Below are 22775 nucleotides of genomic sequence, written 5' to 3' on the forward strand. Positions count from 1 at the left end.
CACAGCCCTCCCTGCTACAAGCTCTGGGGTCCAAGCTGGTCACGTACCAATGGAATATTGTTGTCCCAGTGACAGAACAACATCCCCCACTGGCTTTCCCACAGCAGCCCCTAGCAAGAAAATTACCCAGGTAGAAAAGATTCCATACCAAGACTGCAAGTTACATGAATAAACATCTTGCCCTGAACATGAGGCATGTTACAGTTGCATTGGAAGAAATATTTATGCCTATAAATAGCATGGCAGGACTTTTCAGTTATGGCTATTTAATTATTTTTCTGTTCTTTATAGAGGAAAATTAACTTTTGTAGTACAGAGGCGGATACCACACCTCCTTTTCACATTCATTCTCACTAATGGTTCTAACACTTTTGAATCTTCAGTCCTGGCAAACTATCCAACACCTTTATTTCCAATTTCATTGTTCATTTGTGATACAAAAGTCAAACTTCCACAAATAAGTTCTTCAGAACAAAAAACTAAATGATTTATACATAAACAATTACATACAGCATTTATAAGGTGCAGTACAAAATGTACACTGTTTGGATGAGATACAAATTGCGTATCATGCCAAGATTTAAACAAGTGTTAATTATATAGACTAGTGCTGATGGTTGCATTTCATAGAGATAGTTGTAGGTACTGCCTTAAAGCACAGAAAAGAGAGAGTTCTGAAAAGCTGTACTTGTGTCATCCTCAGTCCCCAACTCCCCATTTCAAGTTTGGGTGAAAGACTTGGTCCTTCTTCATATTCATAGAACAGTTCTGAATTCATCAAAAATGAAGCTAGGCACATGTGCTTCAACAACCTAAAGTAAACAGGAAGGCACAGTTAGGTGTTTTCTTCATTATTCATTTGTATTCTCTATTCATCCATTAACAAGCACAATTAATCTATGAATCAAGCAGACAACACTATTGACCTGAACCACCCTGGCTGTAGGATGTGCTCCTGGATGCGTTCTTGCTTGGTGCACAAAGGGAGGGAGGAACAACATGTCAGGCAGGTAAGGCAAACCCTGGGCTGTGAGGAATTGCCAGGACCATAGGTACTGTGTAAGACTGGAGGAATGCTGACGGCCTCACTGCTGTTTCTCTACATCGCACTAGGCTGAAGTGGAAGCTGGCACAGGTACCACATACATCTGCTGAAGGACTGACATGGGGACCTTCTACTACATTGCAGTGTGGCCTGGAAAGAAGAGAGAAACTGGAAGAATCTCTCTCTCTTTTAGTTGTGAGTATTAGCTGGGAAATGGCTTATTCAAGAATCATTGAGGTACAGCCTACAGCAAATAGGATAATGACTTACTTTTAATACCACATATAAATAATACATCATCTTCAAATGCAGTTAAGTTGCATTTAACCCTAAAATAAAGTCTCTCTACAAGCCCAGACTTTCAGAACTTCCCTTGCACATGAAATAAAGCAGCTGTCTGCCATGCTTTGGCAGGAAGGGAAGGGAAGGAAATCAAGGACCGGAGATGGTGTTTCACCAAAATTTAGACTTCCTAATTAGCATTTTGCCCTGCATTTAGAATACTGCTAAGTTTGTTACTACTTAATTCTGTAAGATCTCAGAACTTCTACTTTATTTCTTCTCTTCCCAAAAGCCCCCCAGCAATGTACATGCTCTCCAAAGATTAAATGGAACAGACTCTTCTTAAATCCACACCAAGCTGAAATCCTTTCTCTATTTTGTATCCCCTCTGTGTTTTCTAGAAAATAATTTTTCCATAAGGATACCATGATTAGTATAGGAATAGTTACTCAAAGTACGCAAGTAACACAATTTGTAGTTTGTACAGGGTAAAAGAGTTCATTATGACCCATTCTTATCAAGTAACAGATTTTTCATCTCTTTTTCCTTTTGGAAATCTTTCACAGAATATCTGAAACAGGTCAATACTGCTTTTTGGACAAAGTTAACAAGTCCATTATTTTGGATATTTGTTTACAGATGATGCCATGTTCCAGAGTAGATATGCGTGATCAAACTGCTAGTACATAACCACAGCATAAACCAAGATTTAGCTCCTCTGAACAGCTCAGTGCTACATATAGAAGACATGGAATTCCTTCTTACCTTTCTTGGTAACTTTGTGTAGCGAATGTAATCTTCCAGAAACATGAGGGCACCCACTACATCAGCAGGCATTTCTGGTATCTTCTGGCTAAAATTAAACCACCATGAAGATCATATGCTTTCTAGCTGATCAGTTATTTGGATAAAATTACATGGAAACACCAGCCTTCAAATAACACTGTTTCCACTAGGTACCATGTGATTCCATTACAAAAAGAAATAGTATTTTAATCTTGTATTTAGTCAAATATATTGTTATTATTATGTCAAATATACTCTGCTAGAAAAACATACTGAAGAAGCAGTGATAATACTACTGAAGCCCTCTTCACAAAGGTGATACTTAGAGAAAAAGTGAAACATGGATACCTTGTGCACTGTTCCATCGTTGAACGAATAAACTGACCAATCAGGGCCAGAAATTGTTCTGTGTATCTTGAGTGAAACTGTTTCAACAGGGTAAGGAGTCCCAGAACTAAAGGAAGCCAATCAATCTGATCAGCTGGCCGCTTGCACACCACTCCTGCACAGAAAAAAAAAACCCCAAACAACACATGTTTATAAAACAGAACATATTCTTTATAGCAGAGGCAAACTTACATAATATACTCTAATGCTGTGCCTCCCCTTCTGCTTGCCCACATATAAAAATTAAGAACTAATGTAACAACTGCATGTCTTCCATAGCAAATAGCTTAATGATATTAACTAAGGCATAGGATGAAATGAGAAAATCAAGAGTTTGGATTCTGTTTCCTAGTCCATTGTATTTTCTATGCAAATAATTTTACTATCTTCTCTACAGATAATTTCACATAGGTTTTCATTAGATTTAGACAAACAACAACTTATACAATACCTAAATTTCTGTTGTACTGAAGTTTTGGAAACTGGGAAATGAGAAATAGGAAGTTGACGGTGGGAAAATAAGGCAGACATTTTGTTGTTATGTAGATCTGGGGGAAAAGAAAAAGAAGAGGAACACAGTTCTTCCACATATTTTTTTTTCTCAGTTAATAATCAATACAATAGAAAAAGCAAATGTACCAAGCATTGGAATGTAAGCCTGACCTTATTTAATGGATTGTGAATGCCAGCTGCTTCCAGATAAGCTGTGATTTCATACAAAAGAGTGTTGTCTTCTTTAGGATAAGGTAGTGATGGGTTCTGATAATGTGCTTCAATGTCAGCCAGTATTGCTCTAAAAGGAAAAGAAATTGATTATATTAAATACATATTTAAATTATCCCCAGATAAATCTTACACAATGCCACATGTCATATTAAAGTAAAAACTTCAAAGACACAATACCTGTAAAAGGTTACAAGCAAGATTAAACCACCTTTTTTTGGAATATCTTTTTACAAACATCATATTTGTTTCAAAATCAGCACCACACATTTTCTCTGTTCTTACTTCTCATCCAAATATGACCTCAAATCCAGGTATAACCAAATGGAATTAGAAGCTGCACCATCCACTAGCATGTTCACACAAATTACTTGCCAAGTTATTTATTTTTAATGTTTTTGTTGCGTTCAAATTTAAATATTCATCAACAAAAACCTGAATACAATCAGACTCCACATTTTTCCATAATTTAGATTTTAAGGATTGCCAAGTTGATAACAATTACATCACAGTGATACATGCAGCTCTTCAGCACATTTTGCTTCTTACTTATTGAGATTTTCCAAAGCAGCAGCCAAATGCTTGGAGTCAAATCTGCAGGAATAATTCAATTCATTGGTAATCTGTCGTCTTAAAATCTGCATCTGACCAACCTGTTGAAACAAACAAAAAAAGGGTGGGGCATTATGCTCAACACAATGAAGGAAGAGTAAAGTTAAACTAAGGAAAAACAATTTACAGTTAAACAGATTACACAAAGTCCTCATTACACCTAACAGCCTTTGCAGGGCTGCCCAAAGCAGGGACATACACTGTGGTTGGAAATACTTCCTCATTTTGGTAACAGCATACTGATTCAGACTGCCTGCAGTGAGAACTGACAGACCCCAACTGTGCAGTGCAGTCAAAGGAGAGGAGTAGTCACAGCGCTCAAGATTTACACACAGCTCATGGTAGCAAATACAGGCAGTGTGAAAAGGGCACTGAAATGGTAACAGGTATAAAACCCCAGCTACTTGCTTGTTTTTCACTGGCAAGTGAAAATGCTTGTACTCTTTTCCCCACCTATCCCTAGACCATAGGGTCAGCAATGGCAGGGATAAAAACTATCAGAGAGGTTTGTTGCAGTCAACCTTCCCCTTCCTTCCCTGACCATTCCTCTTCTCTTCAGTAACATAAACAAACATTCACATCACTCTGAAAAACACTGGTTGCAAAATATTGTTATAAAGACAAGATAAAGAGACATATTAATGGGCTAACTTGTTTAAATCTTCGGCATGGTAGACTGCCTTCTGTGTGAACAAGGCAAGTTCAGGAAATGCTACTGCTCCAAACTTTAGCCTCAGGTACATTATGTTCACAAGGTGCTGTGGGGAGTCTCAGAGCTCCTGATACTGAGCACTAACTTGGTCTTCCCAGATCAGATCTCTAGTGCCAAACTCCATTTTTGGGAAACTGTTACATATGAATCTCAGCGCCAAGCACTTTGTGGAGTGTGTGAACTGTCCATACAAACAAAGCTCAGGAGCTTTTGCAAATCCAGGCCTGCTTCACTCAACAGAATTGCAGGTCAACATAATACAACATTGTAAAAAAAGCAGATTGGAGTATATAATTAGAGCCTAAAGTGAATTCTGTGTATCGCTAAGTAACATAAACCTACCTTCATTATGGAGTCTAAATATGCTGTCCAGATCTTCTGAGTTTTTGCAATTGCTGCAGAATAAACCTTGTTTGAATTTGCTGAGGAAAGAAAAAGGGTGAGGCATTAAAAACAGAACACATAAGAAGAGAAATAAATGCAAGCGTACAAAGACAATGGCTTGCTTTCATCTTAACCAGTAAGCACTTACCTATAATTCCTTTGAGAGGACTGACAGCATTCATAAGTGCTTTTAAGGTATCCTGTACTGTCTTGTCACACAATATATTTTTCTGAAACATACTGAGGAAATTCTAAATAGAAGAAAGAAGTAAAGTAAGTAAAATCCTCACACATGTACTCTATGCTTAATCTTGGTGGTACAAAAGCCACATTTTTGACAGCAGAGAAAGAATATTTCCGCAGATGAAGAGTTGAGGAATTCTGTAGTTAGACTTTGTGCTCTTCTGAGTTATGCTAATCACTGTTAGGACAATTAGCAGATCCCCCTCATCAATATGTAATACCCACTGTAGACAACTATTAATTCAGTTTTTGAGGAACAACTGTCTTCATCCATACTTATTTTCCTTAAAATGTTTAACCAGGCTAGGATTGGATTCTTCTCAGAAAGTAAAAAAATAATTAGTTTCACATAGAGGTAGGTATTAGTGAAAAAGTCATTACAAGAAATTGACACTTTATTTATTTAATGGTAGACACAAACAACCTAATTCTTTGTTGATATCTAGGCAGAAAGATAGAAGTTGACCTGAGATCAACTTTTAAGTATACACAAAGTCTACACCTTCAAAAGGCATTCCTTGCAAACCACTGTTTAATGTAACACATAACCTGGTGTTACACAGCACCATTTATTCAAGAGTACCAACTTTCATAATTATATCTGTAACTGAAATTCTTACCTTTGGGTTTGAATACACATTTTTCAAATGCTTTTGATTTCAATTTACCATTTAAAAAATTAACAGATATTTTATTTCACTAGAAGTTACTAAACAATAAAAGCATCGTGACCTTGAGAAACCAAAGTTCGAAAATTACCTGCAGCTCCTTTACAATCATGAAACACAGCAGCCTGTCTAAACCATTGAGACCAAAGGTACCTAAAGTATCTTGGATCTCTGAGAAGAGACGACTATTGGTTACTTCCTGATGAGTTTTGATATCATACCAAGTGTTCATTTGGTCAATGTAACATGTGATTCTGAGGAAAAATAAACAAACAAATACTTCAGAACAAGTTGCAGACAGTTCCTGTGAAAATCTGAGTGATGAGTTATTCAGGCAGAGATTAAAAAGACTCGCTAAGTATCTCAGGTCATGTTTAGTTACTCCTCTCTCCACAAGGATTCTGTCACCCTTTCCTGGTTTACCTCTCCTTTATTTGTGTAACACACTGTTTTCCTCCTTAGACTAAAATCACAACTTTTCTAGACCAGTTTTTGAAATGCATAGGATGGATTGTGTAAATTTGGTTTTAGATAAAGATCTAAAGATCTTTAGATAAAGATCTAGACAGCTAAGGAAAAACTAGTTGTTGTATACTTTGTTTGTATATGGTGGAATTGGAGCAATCCAATGCATGGTGCTTTAATACAGCTTGTGACACAGAGTACTTACTTTGGGTCTGTGATCCTCAGGATTTCTCTACAAAGCCGACCAATAAATGTTACAGATTCATCCACAGGTGTGAATTTTGGTATGGGAATGTGAGTAGACTGGTATATGCTTTGCCAGTCTTGAATCTGAAAAATAAGTTTTAGAGTAATTTGCAGTGTTCCATTGCATGTTTTTAATTTGCTTAGAAATTTTATTCTTTTTGTTTAATTTAAAAAGAGTACACTGTAAAACAATATTGTAAATTACACACAGCAGAACACTATAGAGAATAAAGCAAAGAGTGAGTCTTACGACAAAGAGCAAGCAGAAGATAAGTGTGGAGGTTGAAAGAACTACCTACATTTCTGGTGAGAATTCCATCTGCTCCTTTCTGCAGTAAGACTAGCCACCATTTTGTTAGCTACATTTAAGATCTATTCACTCTACCACTTGTGAAATATCAGAAAGAGCTGGTAACTACTGCAATCTTTCTAAGCCTGCATTCTGATGGCTAACAATAGATACAGAGAGGACTACTGTGATTCAGTAATTATTTTCTGTTTTCTTTGAGAAAGAGAGGAAGGATATTGTTCACTGGCAAGAGATACTAAAATACTCTGGGGTACTTTGCTCTTCTCATGTACAACTAATGCAGTGGGGATGCTGAAATCATTTAGAAAAAAGCTGGAGGCAGATGTTTTACATAGTAGTTAGCACATTTAGTTTAAGTCACAACAATATGGACGGTGCACAGTGGGGTACATATGCTCCATCAGTCACAAGCTTTAACATCCAAATATTAAGACATTTATCATCTTTTTACTCATTCTTGGTTTTGACTAGCACCTTTGTTCTTAAGAAGTTATTGCACTCTTGTTCCACATTGTAGTTAATAATACGAGACACTTCCTCTTGCCAAATTTTTAAACCATATATGTTGACATAATCCTGGATATATTCAAATGATCGATGGAACCCATCCATTGTAGCTGCCATTTCTTTCAGTTTGGGCATCAGTTCGCTTGGCTACAGATGAAAAAAAAACACAAAACAAAAACAAAAAACCAAGATAAACCCAAAACTGTGAACAGGTAGAATGCAAAGAAAACATATAAGGCTTCTAAATGCCTTTACACAAAAGATTTCACTATGCTCCAGCCAAAACTGAAAAGCACTGTGAAATTTATCAAAGGTTGTTTGATACCTGAAGTAATTCTTCTTACTAAATATTTTTTCCTCCTGCTTTTAATGTCTATTTTAGGCTTCAGTGGTACTACTGACTGATCTGAGAGACTCAAGAATCTGGACAGGATCAAAACAAGGAGTCACTCTCCTTATTCTATCACTGCCTTTCTATGTTTACGTGGCTTATACATATCATGTGTTGTCATCAGTCATCACAGACAAAGACAGAACTGTGAAGTCAGAATTGACAGGACACTTGGCAATAGAATAAAAATATGTTTTTGAATTCTGTGTACTCTTAGCAGTTTATAAACTCATTTTAACATCAAATAAGGCATTCCAAATAACCTTTGATTTAAAAAAGTGTTCTTTTTTGCAAAAAGAAAATCTGTACAGAAAAGAATGAATTATTTCCTAGAAGGTACTATAATAAAAGAGGTCCCAGCAAACCCAAGATACATAAAAAAAAAAAAAAAAAAAAAAAAAAAATCAAGCTGTTACACACCTTGGCTCTAGGATTAAAGATGAGTCCCCTGTGAAGAGCTAGAGCTACCCGTTTTACTAGCTCCTTCCTTATTCCATCCTCTAGTAACTGTTTTGGGTCCACCTAAGTTGAAGAAACATTTTTTTCTTAAAATCAGAAAGGTATAAAGAAACCAAAAAACAAAACCCAAGTATTTCGTTTGTACCAGGAAAGATACTAAGTACTTATGACGAATTGGAAAGCACTGCTAACAGATGAACTTTCCCGCCAGTGCTTGTCCAAAGAATAAATATTTGAACACTTGTACTAGATAATAAGCAGTTCCTTTAAGCTGAATGGCAAAGGTCTGCAGTTCCCGTATTCAATCTGTGTTAATGATCCATTGAGAATGTTGTACAATTATAAGAAGCCAGTATGCATTAAGAAGTGTATATTTCTTCAATTATACTTGCTCCTGGTCCTGAGAGAGGTATCTTAATGCAGGAAGAGCAGTCTTTGCCAATGGAAGAAACAGCTCTTCAGAAAAGCTTGCAGTAATTTTTCCAGTAGGAAAAAAACCCAACAAAGAGCACCAATTAAGGCTGATTAATTTATTTACAATCAGCACTGTGGGTTCTTAACAATCTTAAATAATACAGTTCTTTTCTGAATGTCAAGTTAGGTGTCACCATTTGAAAATTTGTATGCAAACTTATTTTTTCTTGGCTTTTTATCTTTCCTCAAGGTCTTGCTTAATGTGCTGAAATATCTGTGCTAAAGTGGTAATTGCCACTGAATTACTTTTTCCTACTAGAATAAGGGAACATTACCTTGATGATACCAACTAAAGTAGTTTTCATCATGAGGATACCTTCAGTGAAGATTGAAATTGCGTGGGTTAGCTTGGCAACCTTCAATAGAAAGAGAAAATACAATATATTAAAGTGATTCAATAGATTAAAATAATTACACTAAAAAGGTATACATCTTTCCCAGTGGTAGCTTCCCATTTTAGATTAAAGTAATTTGAACTGATATACTTTCAATTTTACATCTTGTTCTAGACTTACTTATACTACAATAATAATCTTGCTTTTAATTAGATCAATATAGGTATGTTACCAGTAGGAAAGAACAGGTAACACTCAGAGGCTTTACAGAGATTGGAGGAAAGACCTAGCCAGCTATATCACGTGTGTACAAATCATGGACAAAACTCCTAAGTTGGTACCTTTGAGCTGGCTAGGGACAAGCTTGAAGTAGTTATTTCATAATAAAGCCTGCTGCCAGCAATGAGTCCACTTCAATATTTCCACTGATTTAATACAGTAGCACATTCACTTAGTTTTAAATTATTAGGTGAGCATCCTTAAGCTCAGAGTTCAGACAAGCCAGTCTTTTGCCTTTAAGACATTTACAACATAGAACAGAAACAACATAGCTCAGACATGATTCTACAGAAATCAAAAGTGAAAAGCTTTTGTGTGAGATGATTAGTTTCCCCTCTACCTCCTCAAAATAAAATAAATATTAGTGAATACTGCCTCCTCCTCCACCCCTGCCTCCCTGCCTCCCCCCCCCCCCCCCCCCCCCCCCCCCCAATAAACTGTCTTTACAAAGTTTAATGAGGGAGTCTAAACCTAGTGTTTAGGTCTGAATGTCAGCTTAATCAGAGACCACAGCCTGTTTGTATAAAACTCCTAACAAGAAAGGACTTTGGCAAAAACTGCTGGAAAAAGCTGGCATCTTAACTGATAATTGGAGAGATCAAAGATGCATTCTTTGAGGGAAAGAGTTACTGGTCTACTCAGGTTTTTGCTGCTCATCTTTCTCTATTCAAAATAAACTCAAGTAATTTTAGTGTTTGCTCACTCTTCCAGACTTTATAACAGTGCAGAAGAAAAAAACCCATACAAAAAGCCAATGAGCAATAGCAGCTTTATCTGATCAAACCAACATGCCTCCATCCTGTCTTCACATTTGAGGGCAGCAAAAAGCTTAACCATGCTGACTTATTCAGCCTTCAACCTTCTTCTCCTGGAACAAGCATTCCAAAAGTGGAGAGCTTCATTTCAGACTTGGGTTTTTAGTTTGGTTTTTTTTTTCCTCTCTACCTAAATAAATCCAAAAATCTTTACCCTCATTTATAAATATATTTAGTTTTCCTTCCCTTTTCTACAAGATCAGAAGTTCAAACTTTTACCAACAGAAGAGCAAAAGTTACTCATCTGTCCTCAGGAAACCTAAGATATACTTATGATAACACTAGTCAATTTTAATTCTTACTCAGTCAACAAATCCAACTTCACTGTTGAAGTATAACTCTATGGAGCTGTACCTATTTTAATTTAGGCTGGAGTTGGCCACCTATAACATATTCTTTTTCAGAATTCCCTATTCTTAACTGCACCTCGTATCGTGGTCCAAGCTGAGCATAATCTCGTAGTTTGTCTTTATCAAGGCGAGTGGGCACTTCAATAATATCATGAGTCTGAAGCTTTATAATTTTGAGAAGAGATGTAAACATGCTTTCTGGAATTATCTGTAAAACCTTTGTAAATGAGAGAAGAAACAAGCACAGTCAGTATATTCTCATTAAAAAAAAACAACAAAATCTTCAATTAAGAGAAAGTAATTAGAGAACAAGACAATCACACCTTTTCAAATGCCTACCTTTCTTACATAGGAAACCAACTCGCCCGAATAATACTGTGATACACTGAGAAGATCAGGGCTGTTTGCTTGATTGATGCGGAGAAGTGGCAAGTCAAGTGCAGAAGCAAGCTAGAAATAAAGTTAACATTCTAACTTCACATGTCTGTTTTTCTAATGTAAATTACATGCTTGATCTCTCCTGCTCAGGCTCTTAACCTACAACTCAAACCACTAGATTCTTCCTAAAGAGCAGTGTTACTACATCAGGTTTGCCAAAAGAAAAAAAAAAATGTTAGAAGTCAAAAAAAGTCCAACAGCCTATAATGCTACATTCCCCTTACTATTTTTTTTTAAATCTTAGCAGCTGCACAAGATATTTTTTTCATTGTAATTTTACACTCCCTCCCATGCTATTTTGCACTCTTATTTCTACAGAACATATTTTCATTTGATGCCAGATCTTCATGACAGACAAAGGGCATAGCCAACATAACTTTTGTATTTCCTTCAGCCTCCTCCAATACATATGCAGGGGATCCCATCTATGCACCAACGTCTCCAGCAAATAACTGTAATGAGTAGAAGCTGGATGATGAGACTTATTTGCCTAACAGCAGTAATATAACTGGTTGCATAAAAAAACATGCATAACTTGGTTTTATTTTCTTTAAAACTAACCTTGGGTTAATTTAATACAGTCTAAAAAACCCAGATATAGAAAATGTTGGAAAAAGGAAGTTTTGACCCTTCTGTGACTTCACAGCCTTAAGGCCTATTTAACAAATGCTTTGGTTGACCTGCAGTGTTCAAGTACCTTCACCGTTGTTCATACTTACCTTTAGGAAAGTGGCTCTGAGTTTAGTTACCATAGAAGGACTGACTCTTATGCTTTCCTGCATAATAGATGTAAAGCTGGGGTAGGAAACAAATAAAACAAATCAACTTCTTCCCCTGAAACTCCTATTTTAAACTCTTAAATCACATGTCACCAGCACCAGTGTAATCTAAAAAGAGCACAGGAGATCGCTAAAGAACTTCACTAGAGGAGAATTTTGAGCTGAAGAGATATTGGCTCAAAAAACCCCCTGTAAGATAAAGGCGTAGGTGGGGCAAAAGAAGAGGGCTTCAGGGAGTGTTAATGGCCAAGGCAATGAAGTAGCAGCTCAGCAAAATCACACCATGGAAAATGAGTTCTCTAACATTTGTCTTTTATTATTTCTTCTGGTTGAAATAGGAACTCCAGTATTTTGGAGAACACTTAACTAGACTAAGGCTGGAGACAGAAGCTTATTAAAATTGTTATATTTAGAACAGGATAGAGAGCAAAAAGTTAGAGTATCACTTAACCTGCAGCTAACAACATAACAAAGATGACTGTTAATTCTTGTTTGAGTTGATTAGGGTTAAATATACTCAACAACTCACAGAACAAGGCTGGTTTTAAATTGGAAATTTTATGGTATTAATATTTATGCATGTTATTTCCCACAAGTTTCGCAAATGATGACTGACTTAGAAGAAAAAGCTCCTGCTCAGATACCTGTCAATTAGTTGCCAAGCATAAGAAAGATCACCAACTATCTGCATGGTGATCAAGACCTCTTCTTTAATGTTGATAGTTCGGATCATCTGATGGAGAAATTTGCGGGTGTCAGCCAGAAACTGGCAAACTTGCAGGTTAGTTTCCAGCTGGTGAAACTCTTGGACCTATATTTAAACAAACCAAGCACATAAAACAACTCCTTTTTTTCTGTTCATCTTTAAGGACAGCAATACAAGTAGAATCAGTAAACTGACATTTCTTCAGGATATTATTACAGTAAGACACTTAACAAATACTAGCCTACTTTAGAATGGATTAAATAATAAATTTCACAAAGTTACTCAAAGAGTTGGAGTGTGAAACACCATATTGAGTATTCTTTTATACCCTGGAAGTAGAAGACATGCATACATAACAAATACAGATATTTTTATTTTGCCTTTCAAATTATTCTTTCTAGTTTCAAATGAATTTATTTTCAGAATTTCTAATAAAATGAGTAATGTTGCCAAATAACATTTAATACTGAATTAATTTCTTAAAAAAACCCCTACTAATCCTCAGGTGCAGGTGGCATTATGTTTCATGCTATATCCCTTATTTTACAATCACAAGGTCTATAAGCAAGTCCTGCTGACTTATATATAAAACTGCAAAGATCTACAGACTTAAACAGTTGTTAAAATGCAGGTCTGTTTTTTTAACTCATCTATCGGAAGTTGGTGCATGTGTATCAAGCACTATTTTTCAAAAGGACAAGGTCATTTATCTCAAAAATTATTTGCCATACCTCCTCTAGTGCCTGTATTAGCTGCACAGTTTTTCTGCCTGCTGCAGTGGAATCATCATAGTTTAGAGACATTATTTGCTTGGAGATTTCTCTGAACCAAGCCTGAAGATTTTCTATGTAAGAACAAGAAAAATTAATCAAATCTTTGCATGTACAGTAAGCAACAAAGACAGGGTACTTGCTAGTAAAAAAAAAATAAATATTCGATGCTATACATGTAGGAGATTATTTAAAACGTCTTCATCTTACCCTTAAAACTCTAGTCTTTCAGCATGTAGACTTGTAAAGAAGCAAATGCTCAACTAAGTTTCACATACAACATTAAAAAAAACCAACTACCAACACAAATGGGCATTATAAAATCTACACAAGGATGATAAAGCCCTTTAAATCATAAATTTGTGTTTTACAATGTTAATTGCCTTTGCAGTTGCAATTTCTATGTTTTAGCTAGAAGTTTGCTGACCTGAAAAAGATAAAAGGAAATATTTCAGTAAGGTAATTCTGCTTTTAATTGGAAGCAAGTGAGAAAATTGCCTGTATTCTAAGTTTTGTTGTTTTGGATCAATCACAAATGTTGCCCTTATATTGACACTTTATGCAGTGTTCCTGATCAAATGAGAGAGTGATTTACAATTCTTATTCTTATGCTAGTTCAAGAGGGGTGGGGTGGGGGAAAGGAAATGTTTCAAAAAACAGAGCAAGAAATTTGGAAAGAAATAGATTCATTGCTTTTAAGTCCTTGGACAACTTGGAGAATCAGAAAAATACCACTCAGTGCAGAAGAGAAGTAAAAGAAGGTTTGAAAAGATGCCGATACAACAGAAATCCAGTTTACAACTAGGGAAAAAACGAGAGGAGAGGTTAAACCACCCCCTTATTTAATGGGCATGATCTTCGTACTCCTTTGTACATAGAACACAGTAATGTGACTCCTTTGTACATAGAACACAGTAATGTGATGTCCATTCTACACAGAAAAGTGAACTGGCATTTCATAGTCTTACCTGGCATATCTAAATTAAGTGATAAAAAATATTTAAAAAAAATGCAGCCATCTAAATATTAGGTACCTAAATATGGCTTACATGGAATATATGCGGAAAACCTAAACAAGACAGCATGTAAGAGACCTCTGTGCCAGCTGAGGGACGTGAAAATTTTTCTTATTATCAGTATTAGCATCATGTATTTTCTTTGGTATCAGCTTAGAAATAAAAAACAAAATTATCCCCCCCCCAGTTTAGTTTTCATTAATTACCATTTTTCTCCACTCTAGTAAGAGGTTTAACTCCTGAGAAGACGTCAGCAAGCTCAGTCATCCTTTCAGATCCCTCTTTTTTATAGTTCTCCCATTTTGTTTGTTTTTCTGACAGCATCTGCTTGAACATCTGTTGAAAAATGAAGCATTTGGTTTACAAAACTGGCAAGAAGGCATATTACAACAGATGAAATAAAATACTGAAAACAGATGGAACCGACTTACAGCGATTACTACATAACTTCAAGATCTTGCCAGAATATTAAATACAAAATTAAAAACATTAAGAAATACAGCCAGTGTGATGGACATACAGTAATAGAAACTAACTGAATTTTAAAAAACAGTACAATGCAGATATTACTGATTTTTAGTCACTTATAAAAATATCCAGTAACTTTTTTAGCTTAGAGATCCTAGAAGACTCTGGTCTAATGTTGACTTACACTTCGCATAGTCCTCTCAGCCTATGCAGAGAACCCCAATTCAAAAAAGCATGTACATGAAGTTAAGCATGCTCTTATATATTCTAGCAGGTTAGTACCAGAGTATTAATGGGGAATCTTTTAGAAATGGCAGAACTTCGTATATAGGTGTAAGAGTTTTCTTAGCAGCTCATCCTCAACTTACATAGGCTTTAATTTCTGTTTAAAAGAAAGCCTGAAAAAGAGAAGTATGGCAGGATAAAAACTTGTGCAGCTTGCTCAACAGATTCTATTATGCCTGTTATCAGGATGTTTATGCAAAATTCTGAGTAAATATAAACACGGTGGGTAAAGAACAAAACCTGCCAATTATTGGCAAGAGTGCAAAAGTCACTTCCAAGCAATAGTAGTTTGTAATCTTCTTTACAAAACTCACAATTAACAAATCAAAATAATTGTTCTTTATGTAAGTGGACTGTGTGATAAATGTGCCACTACTATACACGTCTTCAGTTCTGTTCTGCCATTCAGGGGAAAATGTTGAAGAAGGCAGCAGCACGTTACCTCTTTCAAAATAAATTCAAATTGAGCTGTATCCAGAAGCAGCTGGAAAAGGATCCTGGGATTGTACCTTGAGTCTGTTAGAATTTGATCCTTTATCTGGCGGAGACGTTTGTTATTTGGATCACAAGCTGAAAATGGAAAGACAACATTTCTACACTGTTACAGAATTTGGCCAAGCTTTTCAATCTTTGTAAATAGACTCTTATTAATAGCTTGAAAGCAAAACCATTTTGCTCTGGTATGTAAGTCCCCACTTGTTCTCCATTTACATGGGTCTCACCACCCTTGTACAACGCTTCCTTAGAAGTGGAAATAATTAAGTTTTCTGTGGTGCTTCAGCCTTCTTAAAACTCTTCTGCTGGCTTCTGTAAACTAAATATGAATTTAGTACACCTGATGAGAAGCCCAGAGATCAACATTTCTGAAAACATTACAGAAAACGCATGGAGGTATAACAGAAACCCTCTCACATACCAAGAAGCCCCAAAGACAGCAGAAACATTCAACCGAGAGAATGTCTAAATAGGTAAGTTTACAGACCCAAACTCATGTCAAGAGACATTAGTCAACAGTTTCAGTTGGATTTCAGTTCAACAGAATAAAACCCTTAGTTTTAAACTATTAATTACTAAGATACTAAAAAGTTGGCTACTGCTTTCCTTTTGGTGCTAGGTAAAACTTTCAGAATGATGCTTTAAGTGATAAGGCAGAAAAAGATACAGTTCCCAGACTTCCCCTGCAGAGTATTATTCAACAGGATCATGACTTCTCACGCTACTTTTTATATCTGTGTCTAGCTTGCAAGAATTAAGGAAATGCACATGTGCCGTTTCAGCCAAAGACTTTAGAAGACTGTTAGCAAAAGAACAGCTCAACAATCTATTGCAAACAGTAGGTGAAACCCTGCTGACTTCAACAGCAGCACACACTGAGCTTCCCTCGGGATGCAACATGAAGCACTGGTATAGCGGGATTGACAGCTCTGTACTACAAGCCTAGCATGAAGGCTTACCTGTATCTGCAGTGTGAAGCACCAGCCAGCGGATTGCTACATTGCAGTCTCGCAGGCAATTCAGCAGCTTGGGAATATTGTCCAGCACCAGCTCTTCCCTTAGACAGCCCTCTTTGAGAAACTGTTGCACTTGAGTGTGCACTCGCTCAGTGACTGCAGCGTATCTGCTTGCCTTAGAATATACAAAGCTTGCATTTATATAATCCTTGCCTCAAATGGAATACATCATGTACAACGTGACTATGGCTTCCCAAGAACTTAAAGGTCACATGGATCAAAATAGTGCTATAAAAATTATTATCATTACTAGTAGGCAATATCAGACACTGCAACTGCATGACAAAGGATGCAAGCTGAATTTTAAAGCAAAGAGCCTACATAGGAAGCATAATGTTTCAAAAATGCAGAGTTGTTAACTTCCTGTATTCACTTATGTACTCTCTAGAAATCATTCCTAAAAATCATTCCTTATTGCCTAATGAGGAATAACGACAACAAAAATCTATTCCAGAATGGAAATACTTGTTATGCACTAAATGTCAGTTCTACTTAGTGAACTTCTTCCCTAAAGAGTAAGGAAAAATGTCTGCTCGTATTCCCTAAGTTTACTGGACATCTATAGTACGGTTCTCCTAATTAGACACTTCTGTGTGTTCTTTCCTGAACATTAGGGTCAGATTCTAAGGAGGCATTTAGTTATCATCAGTCAACTGATTTGTTGATTGTGCAAACAATCAACCAACGCAATACTACCCACTGGTTTTTAGGCAGGGAAAAAAAAGATTTCACATAAAAAGAACTAACTGAATTGTATCACACAGCATTCCGCTATCATTCAAGTCAGATGCTTTTTCCAGATTATCGTTTATTTAATTTGGGAGGCCCCATTTAAAACTGAGTGCGACACTCCATCAGCATAAATGTGTAAGTTCCAAACCTGTTATCTATGAAAGACCAAACACTACAGTCAGCTTAAGACACCCCAATAATGAACAAAATGGCGATGACTGCTAGCATCTATTCAGTTAAGTCACAACCCTGAAACTTTTACGAGAAACAAACACTGCAAGAGGAAGTGAAACAAGCAGTGCTGTGAAGACCAGATTTTGAAGCTTTGAAGTATCTTTAACTCAAAGTCATGTACAAAGTGATGTATTCAAAGTATTGTACTTGAATGTAATGCAAAGAATTGTGTGCAAGAAAAAAAAGACCCATGCATTATTGATGTCATATAATATACTTGAGATGCCCACACAGCTTGAATCTTGCTAAAAATACTTAACTCTGGTTTATATACCTGCTCTTTGACATTTGAAAGATCCAGTGTGTAGTTGAGGGCAGTTTTAGCAGCTTTGTATGGTTCCCATGCTTCTGCTAGATTTACAGCGATTCCCATGTAAATGCTAATAACCTAAGATTGGAAGCAGAAAACAAGTTGCGTTGGTATTTTTATTAAGAAAAAGACATACTTTTAGCAATATGAGTAGAAAGTGATATGCTGTGGGTATAAATATAACTAAATTTTTTTTGCAGCTGTACTTTTTGCTCCACCACCTTTGGAAATCGAGGACTAAGATGACTTTGAAATAAAAGGCTATGTATGATCCTTGGCCTCTATTTTTTCCCCTATGAATTTATGACTTTTTCATTTCCATGATGCTATGCAGAAGACTGATGAAAGCAACTGGGGAAACGACTATGACAGTGGGGAAAAAATGATCTGAATGAATCCTACTCTGAGAATGCCCAAAGGACCAAACTGAAATGTAATGCATCTTCTATGGTGAACACAGAAAAAGAAATTATGATTCCACGCTGTGATTTTTAAGGAGCAAAGAAGAACTGATTTCAGACCTCTAGCCCAAGTTTAAATGTAATTAAAAATACAGAATTGTGGTTGACTTACAAGCATTTGTAAGATACTTGATTAAAAATGGAAGCCTTCGCTTACTGACAGATGGAGGATATACAGAGCTGTGGCATTATGAGCTTTGTCACACTATTGCTCCAATATTCCTCCATCCAGGAGTGATCACATCTAGGGGGACACTGTCAGCCTTTGAGCTCTTCTGACAGTGTCAGAAAGGAAGCCAGTAAAGGCAAATGGTCTGCTGATATGAGGATCCCTCTCATATTATTGAAGTGAAGCTCATTATTTCCTGCAGAGCACAGCTCCTCAAAAGGCTACACTTCAACTGCTAACAATCATTTGAAACCAGCCTAAGAGTCAAGTATTCTGTATGATGCAGCTAACTCATCCATACCTGATCACAAGAAGATAGGTGTTGTGTTAAAAGAACAGTTTGCACTATGAACTCAAGAGAATAAAAATGCTGGCATAATCAAAAATTCACAATGTCAAGTTCTCATTTCTAAAATAAGCTTGCAGTTTTTCAGAAACTGATGGGTTCTCATGTCTATTAAAATAAGCAGCTATTACAGTTTCTTCCCTCCTTTCCTCACTGTTGTTCTTATGGTACAGAAGAATACAACTTGAAACCAATAGATACACACAAATTATTTTATAATTTCTTTGTTAAGTCTGATTCCCTTTGATATAGACTACCTGGGGACTCTATTGCTACATGCCGGCCTATTTCAGTAGCATTTTTTGCAGACAAGGGCTTCTGGGTGGAAACCCTAAAGCTCAACACTGAGACATACAGTAATTCCATTTTCATCACTGCATCTGAAAAGGTCTATAGAATTGCACAGAGTGACAGGTTTTGCTTCTGAGTTATTTGGACAATGGCATGGAATGAATCCTTAAACAAGTTCTCAAGTAACATCAGTGTGGGGGCACTTCTTGGAGAGCAAGGCTGTCATCCAGATCGTCCTTGACAAGCTGGTAGAATTCACCAGCAGAAACCACGTAATGACAAATACAAGGTCCTGTTACTTAGGACAAAACCAAACCCTTGCAACAGCACAATCTGGGAATTCACTGCTTATGTAACAACTATGCAGAAAAGGACCTAAGCGACCTGGTGGACAAACTGAACATGAATCAGACATGCAGCCTTATGACAACAAAGAGTAATCATACACTAGGCTATGTTGGCCATACTGTAGCCAGCAGATTGAGGGAAGTGATTATTTCCATCTAGTCAGCCCTCATGAAGTTCCATTTAGAGTAACGTGTCCAGATGTGGGCTCCTCAGTATGAGACAGACATGGATGAACTGGAACAAATCAAATAGGAGGTCACTAAGACACTTACAGGGACCCACTACGAAAGTGGAGGCTGAGGGAGTTGGGTTTGCTTAAGCTGGAGGAAAGAAGACTATGGGATCTGACTGAGGTATTCCACTACCTAAAGGGAAGTTATGAATAAGACAGAGCCAGACCCATCTCAGAGGTGCACAGTGAAAAGACAAGAGGCAACAGTCACAAGCTACAACAAGGGAAATTCCAATTGTACAGAAGGAAGAAATTCTTCACAATGAGAGTGATTAAGCACAGCCACAGGTGCCCACAGAGGCTGTAGATCTTCATTTTAGGTATTTTCAAAACAACTGGCAAAGGCCCAAGCAACCTTATTTAAAATTTGAAGCTAGCCCTGCTTTGAGGAAAAGGCTGGACAAGAAGATGCCTATATTACCTTCCAGCCTACACTTTTCTAGGATTCACTTTACCATGATGGTATCAGAGTGGTTGATTTTTAGACAATAACTGATATTGTCAAAGGATAGTTTTCCACACTTATCCAGAAGGTGTGACTCAGACCACTTCATTCTGAACAAAGTAAAATTTCCCCAGAGAAGAACCTATTCTAGTTTTATGACAAGTTTTCTATAATGCACACTAAAAGGAAAGTAAATTGTTCCTATAACATTAAATCCAGGGAACAGTTTTAAAACATAATTTTTTTTTACCCAATTATCTGGAAAGTATTTATCCACGATCTCTCTCATTTTCGCTTGTTGAGTGTGAAGAATAGAAGGGTCAAAATACAGTATCACATAGAGCATAGCAGCCTGAGTAGCCAGGGCAGTGCTGCGGTGTTCTGGTAATGGATATGCCGAAACCTAGGAAAAAGGAACAAACCAAAATTGAACATAATATAATGCAACATAAACCACTTGCAAAGATTATGGGGCACAATAAAAAGTATAGTATATAGATAATAGGAGGCAAGGAAGATATGTGGGTAAGCTGGACATGCTTACACATGCAGCATATTTACCAGATATATTTCACAGAATATAAAAGTTGACTGTGTAAATGTCTGCTAACTTTAACAGGATATAGTAAGACATTACTATGCTGTAAATGAGTCAAAGGAGGGATGAACAAAGAGCTTACGAAGGGTTGAAAGGAGCAAAGTTAGAAATAAGTATTTCATAGCAACTGGGTATGTTTAGTTCTTCTCAGACAGAAACAAGTATTCATTTAACTGAAGTAATAGGCAATTAGGATGCAGGTAATTTAATTATTCACCAATGCCATGTACGAGCAAGATCAAGAAGATTCAAATTATCAACTGAACTTTCATTTAAAAAAATACATAGGATAATATATTAAAAGACCTTCAACAAAAAAAAGTTGGTATCAAAATAATATTCAACAAGGCATAATGATTTGTTGTTAGGAAAACGGTTCTCTGCTTTTATTTAATAACATTCTATTTTTCTTTAATTTTGTTTGGTTATTTTATTAGGTTAAGTGTGCAGACTAGTAAGAAAAATCAGGAGGCTTCTGTGCACTGCCATCAAGAATAAGCTGCAAGTAGCAAAGGAGCTAATACCTCAGACATAACCTTATTTAGTAAAACAGGCTGTATTCAGTTTGGATTGAGCTGAAGATTTCTACCCTACTTTTTGTACTACATTTGGAAAAAGTACATAGGTTATAATCATGCTTTGTATAGAAACATTAATGTTTTCCATTATCAACTGTAAGCATTACAAAATAAAATTAATGAATTGTAATACTATTTTAATGCAAAGGCAATAAACCAACAATATTCTATGAAAAAGAGGAAAAGTAATTTTGATACAACATACCAGCTGATTTAAGATTTCTAGGTTAAATACTTTACAAGAGCATAGTCTCACAAAGACTTTACAGTTTCCTATCAGAGACATAGATTATGTCATAAAATAGGCTTTTTTCACAACTTGCTAAGTTCTTTTTTTGCTTTCTAGAATTCTGCACAACTTAAAAAATTCTTACAGTACAATACTGAAAAGACAATTTTTCCCTGTTGAAGGTTAATATATCTGTCAATTGTATGAAAGGGTTTTCGATAAGGTCCCTACTTTTCAATTATTACTCGTGCCTAAAGTTTTAAGCCTTTATTTATTTCTTACAATTGTTCATTAATCTTCCAATACTGGTTTTCTGGCATCTACAAACTGCTTCAGTTTTCCAGGATTCACTAAAAGTGTGCCAATAATTACAGAAATAAGATCACTTGTCCATGCTTAAGACTGAAACCTGCTCAAAAGCAAGTGCCTTGTTAAAGATCTCTCAAAGAAGTCATATTAGAAAAGACTGTAAATACAGTAGCCATTATTCATACCTTGCTTCAATTTTTGTTTTATTAATACAATTGTCATAGTCAAGAACTGCAATAATAGTGTTCCTTTTTAAACACATTGTCTACTAATGGATGATGAATCTCTTTGCAGTAACTAAAAGAATGGGAATCTCTGAATGAATTAAGAGTTATTGAGAGTGAGCAATCATTTATGATTTAAAGACATTAAATAAAAAATGTTTCGTTACTGTGAGATTGGCCAAACACTGGAGCAGGTTGCCCAGAGAGGTTCTGCAGTCAGCACCTCTGGAGATACTTAAAACCCAACTGGACATGGTCCTGGGCAATCTGCTCTAGCTGACCCTGCTTGAGCCAGGGGGCTGGACTTTGTGATCTCAAGAGGTCCCTTCCAACCTCCACGATTCTGTGATTTATTTTTTTCTGGGCTTCATGGTCGAGTAACTAATCTGAGAAACCATTTTATATTCAGTTTTAGATCCCTCTTATCTCATAGTAACTTACCTGGTTATAAATGTCATCTGACCGTAAGCGGCCAATAACCATGCTAATGAATGTTTCACTTATGGGTACCCTGCTGAAGTAACTCTCGGGGTAGTTTGGAGGTCTTTTAGCTCCAGGTTGGCTTGAGTATCCAGTGCTTCGAAGCAATTTACAGATATCATCTAAATTGGAATCGGCAGAGGATCGGGCTGCACTGTTTTACAAAAGAAAGGAACAAAAATTGAGCTGTATGACCTATTTCCTCTTCTTCCCCACCTTGTAACCATGCCTTTTCTCCAAGAAAATGAGCAGATACTAAGATCTGGGAGATTTCTGGCTGTTTATTCCATTAATATAATGTTCCTCCTATTATAGGAGGACACTGATAAATGTCCATACTGGA

At 36.4% G+C, this 22775-nt stretch overlaps 1 protein-coding gene across 4 annotated transcripts in view; it reads right to left on the reverse strand.

The window, feature by feature from the left end:
• Positions 1-378: 378 nt before the first annotated feature.
• WASHC5 (WASH complex subunit 5) overlaps positions 379-22775 on the reverse strand; it is a 28533-nt gene continuing 6136 nt past the window's right edge. For all 4 annotated transcript variants that reach the window (XM_049820906.1, XM_049820921.1, XM_049820915.1 and 1 more), the window contains exons 6-29: positions 22394-22586; positions 20265-20417; positions 17687-17800; positions 16390-16561; positions 15378-15505; positions 14389-14518; positions 13128-13240; positions 12335-12501; positions 11631-11706; positions 10813-10923; positions 10550-10690; positions 8970-9050; positions 8182-8283; positions 7338-7517; positions 6513-6637; positions 5934-6096; positions 5080-5182; positions 4890-4969; positions 3773-3876; positions 3164-3293; positions 2952-3048; positions 2462-2615; positions 2093-2180; positions 379-812 (exon numbers count right to left, since the gene is read on the reverse strand). In XM_049820906.1, the coding sequence (XP_049676863.1) occupies positions 756-812; positions 2093-2180; positions 2462-2615; positions 2952-3048; positions 3164-3293; positions 3773-3876; positions 4890-4969; positions 5080-5182; positions 5934-6096; positions 6513-6637; positions 7338-7517; positions 8182-8283; positions 8970-9050; positions 10550-10690; positions 10813-10923; positions 11631-11706; positions 12335-12501; positions 13128-13240; positions 14389-14518; positions 15378-15505; positions 16390-16561; positions 17687-17800; positions 20265-20417; positions 22394-22586 (2962 nt within the window). In that variant the 3' untranslated portion in view covers positions 379-755. The remainder of the gene's footprint in view (positions 813-2092; positions 2181-2461; positions 2616-2951; positions 3049-3163; positions 3294-3772; positions 3877-4889; positions 4970-5079; positions 5183-5933; positions 6097-6512; positions 6638-7337; positions 7518-8181; positions 8284-8969; positions 9051-10549; positions 10691-10812; positions 10924-11630; positions 11707-12334; positions 12502-13127; positions 13241-14388; positions 14519-15377; positions 15506-16389; positions 16562-17686; positions 17801-20264; positions 20418-22393; positions 22587-22775) is intronic.

The sequence above is a fragment of the Accipiter gentilis genome, chromosome 2 (genome assembly GCF_929443795.1).
Source record: "Accipiter gentilis chromosome 2, bAccGen1.1, whole genome shotgun sequence".
In the NCBI taxonomy this organism is placed as follows: Eukaryota; Metazoa; Chordata; class Aves; order Accipitriformes; family Accipitridae; genus Astur; species Astur gentilis.